The 13,927-nt window shown below is 37.0% G+C and overlaps 1 protein-coding gene across 1 annotated transcript in view; it reads right to left on the bottom strand.

Moving 5' to 3' along the window:
• The window catches only part of CFAP47 (cilia and flagella associated protein 47), a 421,952-nt gene that overhangs the window by 399,921 nt on the left and 8,104 nt on the right, over window positions 1-13,927 (bottom strand). The window contains exons 3-8 of the mRNA XM_072956043.1: window positions 13,640-13,755; window positions 8,057-8,195; window positions 6,197-6,425; window positions 5,596-5,756; window positions 3,840-3,967; window positions 771-1,006 (exon numbers count right to left, since the gene is read on the bottom strand). Of these exons, the coding sequence (XP_072812144.1) occupies window positions 771-1,006; window positions 3,840-3,967; window positions 5,596-5,756; window positions 6,197-6,425; window positions 8,057-8,195; window positions 13,640-13,755 (1,009 nt within the window). The remainder of the gene's footprint in view (window positions 1-770; window positions 1,007-3,839; window positions 3,968-5,595; window positions 5,757-6,196; window positions 6,426-8,056; window positions 8,196-13,639; window positions 13,756-13,927) is intronic.

The following is a 13,927-nucleotide window of genomic DNA, read 5'->3' as shown; positions in this document are numbered from 1 at the left end:
GCAAGTACTCAGACTACAGTGCCCACTTTCTCCCATACCACCTCACTTCACAGAAGGGCAAAGCCTGGACGCCTCAGTGGCAAACTGCCACCATCCCGCCTCTCCTGTCTTGGGTTAGCTTGCACTAGGGCGGGTACCAGGGCTCTAGTCTCTGCCTGTCACACTGAACCTCCACTTCTCCCACATGTGTGTACCCTAGCTTGCCCAACCTTCCATCTGGCAGTGGGGCCCAAAGCATCCTGCACTCCCGTCGGCATTTCTAGGATTGGGATGAGTCCCTGGAGCACCTCCTTTTCTGTTATTGGCAGCTGCTGGCTCAGATGCATCGCACCTCTGGTCTCTGGGTCTCATTGCTCCAGGACCCATTTCTGCATCTAGGAGGGCCAAGGCTCTGTGTTGGATATTTAAGCTTAGGGGCCAACCTCCTGGGTACGTAGATAAATACACTCTCACTCACTCACTCACTCACACTCTCTCTCTCTCACACACACTCACACACACACACAAATCCTTAGAAGCAACAACTATGTTTTACAGTTCTTCACATACCCTACAGTGTGAAATGCTTTTCCTGGCACATGAAAGGCACTTAACAAATAATTATAGATACTGTGTGGGTGCCAAGACACAAGTATTCATGACTAGGCCACAAAAAAGAGATATAATTTATAAACACTGGTACAACAAATGTAGTTTTTAATCTTCTGTGTGGCTTTTTAGCCAACCTTAAAATATTTAAAGAATGTGAAAGCACAGAATAGTTACCTTACCTGCATACTTCCTTCATCAATCTTGCCCCTTTGAGGATCAATTTTAAAATGTGCAGTTTTCTTAAAGTGGTACATCACAGGAAGTGATTTAGATCGATTTTGCATAACACACTGAATCTCTGAACGCCCACCAATGAAACAAGGTGCAAAATTAAGGACCCTTCCTGGATCAAACTGTAATAAGACAGGAAGTCCTGAACCTGTCAGGGCTAATTCCACTTTCTGAAATCGATCACCTGTAAAAGTAATAATAGCTTTTTAACATAAAAAGTGTTGTAGGAATCCATAATATATTTGCTCAGTGCTAATAATGTCATCTGAAAGACTTGATGAGACATTGGTAGTTCATTCAATCTTTTATTCAACACAATTATTGAGAGCCTTCTCTGTGCCAGGTACTCTCCTAGGCCTTGGGGATACGGTAGTGAATAAAACAATGTTCTTGCTCTCAGAGAATTTACATTCTAGTGAGATGACAGTGACAATAAAATAAATAGGTAAGGTAGGATAAGACAGAGTACAATGTCCTGGGGCTAATCTTTTATATGGGGAAGGCCCAAAAGATCTCTCTGATACGAAGACATCTGAGCAAAGATATAAGGGACTGTGGAAGTAAATCATGTGAAAATTAGGAAAAAAGAGTATTCCAAACAGAGAGAACAGCAAGTACAAAGACACTAAGGTAGGAATTGCTTGGCGCATTCAAAAAAATAAAAACAAAACCCCTCAGGAACCAAGTATGACTGGGGAAAAGCAGTGGAAGAATGGTAAGAGATGATCAGATTTAAGATATACTTTTGAGGGTAGAGTTAAAAAATATACCGATGAATTGGATGTAGCATAGGAAATTGAACACATGATGAAAGATGATGCTAAGGTTTTTGGCCTGAGCAACTGAAGTGATGGAACTGTCATTTCTTGAGACAGGCAGGACCGCAGGAAGGACAGGTTACAGGGGAACCAGTTCTTTTTTTGGACATGTTAAGTTTGATATGCCTTGTAGACATCCACATGGAAATGTCTTATCAGGTCACTAAATGCATTTGCAAGCTTAGAGTGAATATGAAGGAAGAAAAGGACTGGAGTTTTGAGAGAAGAAGGTGTATGATACTAATCTCAGATTGGGAGAAAGTAAATGAATGGAGGAAGGCAGCAGGGATGGCAAATACCTTAAAGGACCCAGTTGGGATTAGTTATTATAGATATATAGTGAAACCTCATAGTCTGGTTTTGTGTTTTTCTCCAGTCCAATCAGATTCATAGATGCAGCCTTAGAGTAGGCTGAGAGTTGAATTTAATCAGATTAGAGATTTTCCACTCAGCCACAATGGGAGTTGGGCCAAGAGATCTGTGTGTACTAGGAAAAAAGGTAATTAAATTAATGGAGAATGGAATATAAGCTGGATAATAACATAAGCATGAAGTTTCGGAAATACCAGAAAGAAGGTAGGAACTATGGATTGTGGACTCTAATGGAGTCAAGGTGTTAGAGCAAGCAGATAGCTAGATATGAGCAGAGAAAGGGGGACACAGACCAAATGGCAGGAATTGGGCAGAAAGGAGGGGCACAGGCCAAATACAAGAAACCATACATCATGTAAGCACCAGAGGTCCCTGAACAGAGAAAGAAAAGCAGGAACCTCTGGGTTGATAAAGTGGTCACACCTTTTGGGGTGATGAGTGACCTGGAGACCGACAAAGAAAGGTGGGAAAAGGAAGGAATTTCCAGGGTCCGAATGTAACCTTTTGCTCATTATGCCCTCATCTCAATAAAATTACCCTTGCAGATCAGAAGTACCCATTAGGCACCAACACCATGACACTTCCGATCCAGACCAAATAAGGACAAAAATCCCTCCTCCCTTTGGGAAGGTGGAGTTGGGATGAAAATCATTGAATATGACCCCAAACCCTTCCCTCCCCAATAAATATTCCGCCCATTCATTTTTACACCCTATGTAGCTAACTTGTCAAAGAAACTCAGGGCAGCCACTTACCTGAGCCTGCCTGCTCTCCCCTTGAGAGTGTACTATCCATCCTTTAATAAATTCTCACTTTAATTTTTTTTAACCACTATGTCTTGTCTCTGAATTCTTTCTGGGACAGGACAATAACCTGGAACACCAGTTACATCCTCTGGCAACAAAGGAACAGTTTTGCAGAGAAAGCACTGTAACTAGAATCCCCCAAAAGAGTTTGTATTTCCTCACTTATGTCTTACTAGCCAATCCTAGACTACATTACCTTTAAGGCAAACATAGCATCTCTATCTCTAGCCACTGAAAACTAGATTAACTTGCAAGCCTAGAACCATGACATAAACAGTAACAGCAATCAATTGCTGCCCTAGGAACACGGTTCAGCCTTGCTCAGTATCACTCGTACTGATATGCAAATCTTCTAGACTCTTGACTTGCCATGGCTCACCTTTCTGGATTTCATCCCTCATCTGCCTCTATATTTATTTTTTTCTTTACTCTGTCTTGCTGAAGTGAACTCCAATTCCCTTTTCCTCACTGCAACCCACCCAATATTACTTGAAAATGTAAAAAGTGTACTGCATCTTTACATGTGGCCAGCAAAACACATGCACTTATCAATATCCTATAATAGGATATTGTATCCTATTTACTAGAGCTCTAGGTCTTGTACTTTGACTGTCACTGTATGTAGATTCTAAGAGAGCTGAAGGTTTGACAGAAATGGAATGAGTCATTTATTCCCATATAAATTGCTAAGAGAAAACCTAGGTTTACATAGGAAAAGAAGCCAGGTTGTTTTATTTTTTTTTCTTTTTTTATTCCTTTAACTCTAGATCATCATGTTTATCTAATGTCATTAAAAAAGATAAAGTCATCTAAATTCTGACTTGGAAAATTATTATGTAAATGATTCTGAGGTTGACTTCTTAAACATACCACAGAGGACGTTTTAAGGTCTCCCAAAGTTCGCATTTTTCTTCTATTCAATAATGATGTATTTTTATTAAATTGCCTCTACAAATATCGCCATCCAAACTCTTAATTTAAAATCCTATACATTTGATCATAATGTTCATTCCACACTTACTTTTGATGGTTTTACTGTTATCATCTCTCAAAAATCCATCTTTACTTCCTACAGACTCAAATCTTAAAAAGACAGCATAGTCCTGCCTGTGTGAAGGATCATTATTCATTTGACCATCACTGATTAGCCTGTAAAACAAATTATGATCAGTTATTTCTAAAGCAAAGATGATATACTTTATTATCTCTCAAAAGGAAATATCAACCTGATACTTAAATTTATGCAAACAGATGAAATTCAGGAATAAAAAGATGACTGTGATCCATTTTCAAAAATTACTGCACAAGACATAGAGACTTGCCAAAAAGAAGGCTACACTCAGGCTAAAAAAAGATCCCAAAAAATGAGTGAATGATGATATGCAAGACAAGAGGAATTTAAATAAGTTATCAAGGTCTGGTTCCAATGCCACTTTCTATGTAAATGATTTTCCTTCCAGGCAAACTTCATTGCTGTTCAATTCTCTGCAATAGTCCTTCTTAACCCCTAGGTGTAACTGCAAACCTCTGTTACATTTCTGTCTCCTCCCATGGACTCAGCACATACTGGTAGCCACATTCTTGTCAGAGGAGAACAAGAAATTTGGAGAGTAAGATTCGGTAGCAGCCAACTCTTGTCAAAGAAGAAAAGGAAAGGAAAGATGGGAAGAAGGGAAGTAGGACCAAAGACAGAGATGGGTTACATAATAGGCTTGTGCTCGGGCAATCTTTACTTCCTTACCTAGAGCTCAGCGTTTTAGCAGTGGATACTCAAACACATACACAAAAGGCTGATGTGAAATATTACATAGGAATTCAAACAGCATATTGAGGACACCTTTAACTAAGACTTCAAATCATACTCATACCTATGAGTTTATGCTAGACTTTCAAAGTTAACATGCTGTAGTGAAAAAGAATATTTAGAATGTCAAAGATTATGTATTAACAGAATCTTACGGATTCATCAAAGAAATTTCCTGCATGAAAGGATAATTAATAAGGCAATTAGATTGTACAAATAGAACAATTACTTGATTTATTACCCTCCTTAAATTGAAGCACAACTTAGTCTTCAACAAACAGTTGGTATCACCAAGTGACCTTATTGCCACAGAGAGAAATACATTAAATGTTGCCTTCTTACAAACAAAGGTGAACATACTTAAACTTCGGTCAGTTACTGTCACACATTGCAACCTCTCAAGTGTAGCTGAAATTGCTTTATAACAGCATTTCCAAATATATTTTCAAACTAAATAATCAAACCAAGTATACAGAAATATATACATTGGCAAAAGTCCTAAATGTCTGTATGAATTACAGCAAGTGTGGTTGATTCCAGCAGCTGCTATAGGTTGAATATTCATGATAGTCAGTAAGCATTTGGCCCTGGGAGGAGCACTGCATCCTCTCTGGAGGCACTGAAAACACACTGCATGCCACTGGCCGTCAGCTGACTATTTCTGTAGGGACAGTGGGGTCCTGGATGAACAGACTGGTTTGCGGCCACAATCCAAAACAACCCCAAACTCCCACTTCCATCACCTCATTTCCACAAGATCTGGAGAGATTTTTAATTTAACATGAATTATTTAGAAACATATTTTAGATACTGGAAATTATATTAACCATGTTATAAATACTTAGAATCATAGTAAGAAAAATCCGATTTGTGCCTTTTGACATTTTTTACTATTAAAATCAGTCTGACAAATGTATGGTTAATGTACTTTACATCAATAAGTAACATCACAATGGAATTAATTTTTGCTTACTTTGGGCTGAAACAAAATGTAATTATAATCTTTTGATAAGGTAGTAACCTTCCTTCATTAGGAACACAGGAGATAAAAGTGGTAACATCTATGTCCTTTATTTTCCTTAAGTAGGTAAGATTATTTAAAGCAACAACTGTTTTTTGTCGAGTATTTGTACCCTGTAATAGAAAATCAGAAATCAAAGAGTATCAAGGCAAAACACAAACACAATAAAATATTTTAAGATGAGGTCATAAAATAATTATTGAATTTCCAGAATCCAGATATAGAAAATATGTCCTTAAAGTAACATACATAAATTTGATCAAGGCACACCATAAAATTTAAAGAACTATTGAAAAATTGATTAGAACAGAAACCCCCACAATTAGCCTCTCATCTTTAAGTAGTACTTACCTGGTTTACTTCAAATATAGATTACTATCAAGGTTAGCTTAATTTACTGAATTTTTTGAGGTCACCCTTGAAGACACATGAAATGCAATTGTATCTATCTTCATGTTAAAACCTATTTAGAATAATTAACAGGCTTGTTGGTTATTAATCAGTTCAAAACAATCTGTTTCAGAACATAATCTCTGCTGTACTATTTACTTACCAATTCTTCTCCAACTGAATCATCTTGCATTATGGCTACCCAGTTTATGGGTTCTGGGCTATTATTGTACAGAAGTGCTTGTTCAATCTTTGAAGCTCCAAAGAAAACAGAACCAAATCTTATGCATTTCAACTTTGCACCATTACTCATGTTTAATAGTTCAATAATCTGCTCAACCACATGAGCTTTGATATTTAAGAATACATCTGGACGATCTTGCAAACTCACTCTACAAGATAATGAATTATACACATATATTTTAATTAGAACTCTATATACATTACTTATCTCCTAAATGTTTATATAAACAGAAATTTTACAAAATCACATTATAATTAAAATTCAAAGGCCTAAGAGCAATTCCTTTCACAGATATGCCAGAGACTGTCACGTCCTTCTGTCTGTCTGAATCTGCACAGTTGAATGGCATATGTACCACCTAATTCATTGCCCCCAGGAAACAACAAAGATGGAAAACAATTGCATGAAGTGACCCCCAAAAGAACTTACTGATATGTCCATATAACCAATCATTCTGTAAAGACTAGAGTTAGATGGGATAATTTATATGGTTTCCTCTAGTTCTGGAATTCTGATCCCACTTCCCCAAGTCCATCAGCCAACCTCATCTCCACCCTAACTCCTCAATTCCTTATACAGTAAAGTATCTTAGGATTCTGCAAAGCAAATCACAAATCAATTTCAACATTCCAAAACTGAACTCAGGACCTTCTCCCAAGACCTGAACCTCCTCTGACCTGCCCTTTCTATAACCAGTCACTAAATCTAGTAAAATCTACCTGCATAATGTACCTCCAATCTGAACACTTCCCGCCATACTCCCAATTTATCATGTCTTTTCTGCTTTACTATTATAGTTTCCAGTCTGGATACCCACTTCACATCTGTACTCCTTAATTTGTTTTGTACACTGCTATTAACATATCCTTTCTAAACTGCAAACTAATCAAGACACTCCCATCTTAAACCGTTCCTAAGATTCCAGAGCCTTTACAATAAAACTTAAGTTCCTATCAGGGCTCACAACTGTTTCTCAAATATTTTTTGGCTATGACTTTCAGTAAGAAATGTATTGTATATTGCAACGTAGTACACACACGCACACACCGCGCACACCCGAAACAAGTTTTACAAAACAACATTTGTCCTTACTATGTGAGGTGCATTCTGATATTTTCTATTTCACTGTGTCAATACTGGTGGTGATGCATCAAAGTGATTGCACATCCTACTAATGAACTGAGATATACAGCATGCAAAAATGATGTCCTATGAGGTCCTTAACTGGAACTCTGCACCATTCTGTTCTTCTGGTCCCATCTCTCATCACTCCTCACCTCCATTCCATCTCTCTGCCTCTTCATTGCCTCAGATCTCATGGTATGTAACACTGTCTATTTACCTCTAGGAATTCAATTCTGTTTGCTTTGCCTGAAATCACTCCTCCAACCCACTCCCACCACCAAAACACTGGCCCCACACAAACACACACACACACACACACACTCAGCCCAAGTCACATTACTGCTCTTTGCCTGGCTAATTCCTATTCACCTACAAGTGTTTGGTTCTATTATCACCTCCTTGGTGGAGCCCTTTCTTGATCCAATCCCTCCCCTCCACAAAATCTAAACTAGGAGTTCCCATTATGTGGACCCATATGCCATCTTCCAGTTCTTCCCATTTTTGAATCCCAAGGGCTTGGCAAACAGTAGAGACAAATGCTGACTGAAAAACAAAGAAGCTAACATATATTCAAAGACAAAAGGCATAGATGAAAAGTGAAACAGAAAAGTATTAACTGCTATACTAGAATTAAGAACCATAGTATACACTCACTTTGCCACTTCATTTACAATTATGGGCTGGTCTGCACAGAAATCCACTTTAATAACCATTGATGACTTGGGTTGCACAATACCATTACTTGGAAAAAAGACAATGGGTAATTGTCCTTGGTATTCTGTTTTAAACATACCTGAGGAGAACAAAAGTAGATGGTTTACATTTGGATCATTACAGTGTTACATTCACACTCTTAGTAGGAGACAGACACACATTACAGAGGATATGGTCTACTATGGACCAAGAATCACAGTTTTGATCCTAAGTCCAGTCTCTGGAGTCATCCAACAAATGTGAACCTACTGCTAGGATTCAACCCTCATCAATAGCTACAATATATTGTCTGCTTACTGTGTTCAAATACTTACACTAAGAACTGTGCATATGTTATTCTATTTAATCCTCATAATGAAATCTATGATATAGGTTCAATCATGAACACCATTTTATAAACAAGGAAATAGAAGTTTAGAAAGGTTGAGTGACTTGTCCAAAGACTGTGGTAGATTAGACTGTCAACCCCAAATCTTCACCCTTCTCTGCATCCTTACTGTTACCCTCCCAGGGACTAAGGTATGTTTTCCTACCCCTTGACTTTGAGTTTGATCATGTGATTTGCTTTGGCCAATAGCATGGGATTAGAGTGACAACAGGCCAGCTCCAACTCCAGGTGTTCCCTTGCACTTCTATCATGGAAAGTGTTTCTCTTAAGTAGCTGCTTTCCCTTTGGCCTGTGCCCCAGAATGAGCAATTGCGGAGCAGAGCCACCAGCTCACAGGCCTGCAGTAACAGAACAGCCCCAGCTGCCTCAGCTTTAAGCAGAGCCACCCAGATAAGACCAGCTTAGATCCATCAAGTTCTAGCTAATCTGCATACAAATGAATAATTAAAAACTAATTGCTTTTTTTAGATACAGAATCATAGAGTGGTTTGTTACATAGCAACAGCTGACCACTGCAGCTAGTAACTAACAGAGATGGGATTTTCTCTTGGATGTTCCTGACCACAGGGCTCATACTTAAAGCCACTGCCATTTCTCTAGAGATGAAGTAATGCAATTCACACAAGGAAAGGGCTAAAGGAATGGATTTCTAGAACCAAATAGCATATGAGAAGAAAGCTACAAAAATTTCTTATTCTGAAAGCAGAATTGGCCCATAATTTATGGTAATGTTTGGGGCCACTATTAGAGCATGCAATCCTTGAGATCAGATACTCTTCTTCATCCCTGTGGTCCTGGTACCCCACATAGTACGTGGCACCAAGCAGTGCTCAAAATGTCCAACAAATGGGAAGTAGCCAGTCCTGAGATTCTTTAAGATCATTATACAATATGAACACAAATGAGCATGCTGCCAAAATAAATCACCTTGAAAATTCCCAATTCACCATTTTTAACTCACATTTGATAACATTTTCCAAAATTATTCATTTAACTTAGGAGAATAAAATATTAGCATAATAAAGTTACTCAGAATATAAAAAGACGATAAAACTAAGTACAGAGATGATCTGATGAAAAAGACAAATTTACAGTAACACAATTTGTTAATCCAATCACTTTAGAGACATGTTAATGATATATTTAAAGTTTATTATTTTCTGCCATAAAATAAAACAAAAATTGGTACAATTAAATCCATTATAAATAAATATTATTGACTCAATTCTCCAGAAAAAGAAAACTCTATGAGTTCAGTTAAGGCTGAGTCAGTGAAATAGTTCCTCTACTGTAACCACTTTGAGCCAGGTTGACTGAGGAAACATGAGTGTCCAGGACAAATCCTAAGGATTCACTTTTAATGTACTGAAAAAAAGGACAGCACTCTACAAAAGAGAATAAAAGAGGTGGAGAAAAAGAGTAATTCTAACATCAATAGTGAATACTTACTGAACACTTAATATACGTCAAAGATTGTTATAATTAAGCATTTTATTCATCATCACAAGTATGGGAGGAAGGCACTATGTTTATTTCTAATGTATAAATGAGGCAATGAATGTTTGAGAAATGTAAATTCCTTGCCTGGCCTCCCAGCCAGTTAATATTGCAAGCAAGATTTGGGCCCTGAAAGACCTCACTTCAAGACTTAAGCTATTATTAACCACTATTTCATATAGAAGAGCGATAGGTCATAGAAGGCCAAAGTTTGGGTTTTTTTCTTTAAATTTTCAAGACAACAGCTGTGGCCAACTGTGTCAAATGTAGTTAATAAGCCACGTCAAATAAAAAGACTTGTCTGCTGAAGACACTTAGGAGAGCACGTGGGATGTGAGGGCACCCATAGCTGTGGCTAAGATGAAGGATTCTTTGCACAAACCTGTGTTTTTTTAATCTGAATTGTTCTACCTTCTCTAGAAAAGCAACTTAGGCACTGAGTGGTGAAGTAGTCATTGTCACTTTGCCTTTACTTCCCCAAAATACTTTTAGAAACAATTAGATTTTTGTGTAAAAGTATTTCTAAGATCAAGTCAGGGCCCACAGTCTGTGGTTTAATAGGATTCTACTGAAAATCAAGTCACCTACCCAAGGCCATCGTTACTTCTTATGCATGCTTTTTATTTTTTATGTTTCCTTGGGTCATATCAAGGCATATCAAGGATGTACCAGTCTCCACATATCTCCAAATGATTAAGTTTTGGAGACTTCAGAATGCTCACATGGGATTAAACAGGTTACTTCTGAGTTCAATCACCTTTCATTGAAAACTTAATGGTTCTTCTTGGAAACTAAGAGATTGTTGATTAAACAAAGGCTTACTGAATGACTGTTATATCCCCAACATTGTGTTACACATGAAAATTATGTTGACATTCCATGACATCAGTTCCCAATAAAACAAAACTGAAAACAAACAAACAAAAAGCACTGAGAATAAGTAGTGGGTGCTTCTCTGGGTAGTCAGGGAGGATCTCAAGGACTACTTCTGGTTTTGGTCCATTTTAGCAAATTTCCTGACTTACAGATGATGCCAGACTTTTCTAGACAGTGAAGTAGAGAGAGGATGCTGATGATCGGGGGAAGAGGGACAGCGGGCATTAAGAGCAAGAGAAAGGTCACATGTTTAGGGCAAAACACTGGAAATAAATCTGAGGGATGATAAAAGGTAGCTGTTCAAACCCAGAAATGGTATGTAAAGATCACACTAGGGACTTTAGAGACTATTCTTCATTGTAATGCTGTAGCAGAAAAATACTCAAATATTTAAGAATACTGAGGGGAAGAGGGAAATGATTGTAATTCAAGGCATGTTCAAATAATGTTTTTTCAATTTTTAATGATAAAATACTGGGAAACAATAAAATCATGAAAGAGAACATGGAGTTCACCAGCTCACAAAACACTAATATTAGAAACATTTTAAAGACCGAACCATGTCTCTTCAAAATGAAAAGACAAGTACTACTTTGTAAACTTAGGAGACATTCTTTGTGTAAGAAAACAAATGTATTCAACAACGTTCAGCTAAATCCATGGATGGTTACTCCATAATAGACTATTAAAATAAAACATCATGAAGTTGTTATGTAGATATTCTCTGCGATCTACGAAACAGAAGAGAATAACCTCAGCAACACTAGCAGAGAGAGAAAATAAAGCTGTACAAAACATGAATCTGCTGAGTGTGGCTTTTAAATGCCCTATTAAGTATACATATACAATGGTAAATATGATCTTTGACTCTAAAACTATAAAATATCTCACATAAAATCCTTTTTGAAAATTTTATTAAAATCATCTTTGGTCACTGAATCTATTTTCTGCATAAGTGTTTTTCTTCATGAAAATACATTATTGTTCTTGTGAATATTTATATATTATGTTTGTGGGTTATGAGGACTTTATGACACTTTACAGGCACTTGCTACTGTGAATATAAAACATACAATCAATTTTGGTTAAGGGTGGAAAAAATAACAGCATTCAACTTCAGGAATGAGGGACAAAATTAACACTAAGAAAATGTGTTTCATAGATGACAATTTGTTTCACTTTGTAACATAATAGTAACAAACATTTAACAGTACTCAATTATAATTTACCAAGTACAGTATTCACTACAAATACTATGCACACAAAATATTAATACAATACTAAAATTTAATGTGGATTACTTTTTCTGAAAGGTATTGACCAAGGTCTGAGGCTTAATTTTATTAAGTAAAATAATATTAAATATTCAATTAAAATTAAAACCATTTTTGTTTTACTTAGAGATAACTTTTATATGTAGTAAAACTATACACTGGGGTGAGACTTTAGAATAAAGGCAAGATATGAACAAAACTTTGAAGGATTTGGAATGGACAACACTTAAGAGAGATTTTAGAAAGTAAAATAATACAAATAAAATTCTCTCAATCACGTATATCACTGCTCTAAAATACAAGCAGAGAACCTAAAGGACCGTACAGCCCATCGTCACTCACCAGAAAGGACTTTATCCTTAATATTAAAGTCAGACCACAAATGAGCTTAAAATTCCACAGCCCCACAGGCATCAGAAATTCAATAATTTAAAAACCAAAGCATGCCAAGTGAAACAAGCAACATTCAAGGAGGGACAATTTTCAGTTTTATTTATTCATACCCCAGGAAGAAAATCAGTAAAATGACAGACTGCCTCTGTTTTAATAATTCCCACTGTCCATTCAAGCAGCCCCAAAGAACATCCTCACTTAGTGTACAAACTAGTTTGGATTTAAGACCTGTTCTATGTATCCAACAAGCAGTCTCATTGAGAAATGCCCTCCCTGTGTGGAGCTAGTTCTCATCTCAGCTTGGCAGAAATATTAGTCTTGCCATCCCAGATGTGGACCATCCAATCAAGAGAATGCAAGGATACGTGATTTTACGCCTACTGTATACTATCAATGAAGAGTGTGCATGCATGTGCACACATGTGCACACACACACCCTATGCTTTTATGGAAACTCTTTGGACACAGTAAGAATCTCTAGAAATAATCCAGTCTGGAGTAGAGAGATTGAGACACTTATTCTTTCAACAAAAAGTAAGAGCCTTTTAGGCATCATCGTATGAATTCAAAGTTGAATGTGACAGAGAAAAAGAACAAGTATTTATTGAGTGCCTGTGATACGTACCATATTATAATCTTAAGTACATACATAATTAACCACAGTACATTTTATTAGCCACAATTTATAAATGAGGAATCCGAAGTTCAATGTCCTTAAAGATACTTGCCCCAGATCACACAGCTAGTAAGGCACTGGGCCCTGATTCTATCGCTGGATAACTAAGGACTATGTCACTTCCATGACACCATCTTACCTTCTATCCTCAGGGAGATCATCAATCATCTGAGAGTCAGGTAGTGTTAATAAGAATCATAAGCAGGTGGAATCATCTTTCCTGAAATTGCCTATCAGTCTTCTACAGTCATCTTATTTAAGGACTTTCAGTGTTGAGCTGTCTCAAATGATAGACATCATTTTGGGGGTGGGGAGTGGTGTGAATCAGAGAATCTATTAATTATACAAGGTGTACATTTCAAATAATACTAATTTTCTTCCAAAAGAGTAAAATAATTTATATGACAGAAAGTACTTACCTGGCACTGTGCCATGGTTAACGATGTTAATCTCTTTACAATGTACTTTATTATTGGCAACCAAAATCCCAAAATTAACTTCTGACTCAATTTCCAGTTGACAGGATGGAATCAACCTAAAGGAGGAGAAAATAGAACCATATCATGAATTTTAACAATTATAACCTCATAGTTAAATCTACAGGAGGACATACACAGACATTTTAATCTTAACTTCTTAGAAGATAATTCAGTTTCCTTACAGGTCTACCAGTGGCACATCTGTCAGTAAAAGGAACTGTGAAATAA

This window comes from Vicugna pacos, chromosome X (genome assembly GCF_048564905.1).
Source record: "Vicugna pacos chromosome X, VicPac4, whole genome shotgun sequence".
Taxonomy (NCBI): Eukaryota; Metazoa; Chordata; class Mammalia; order Artiodactyla; family Camelidae; genus Vicugna; species Vicugna pacos.
The sequence above is the reverse complement of the archived record's forward strand: the minus strand, read 5'-3'. Positions and strand labels throughout refer to the sequence as shown.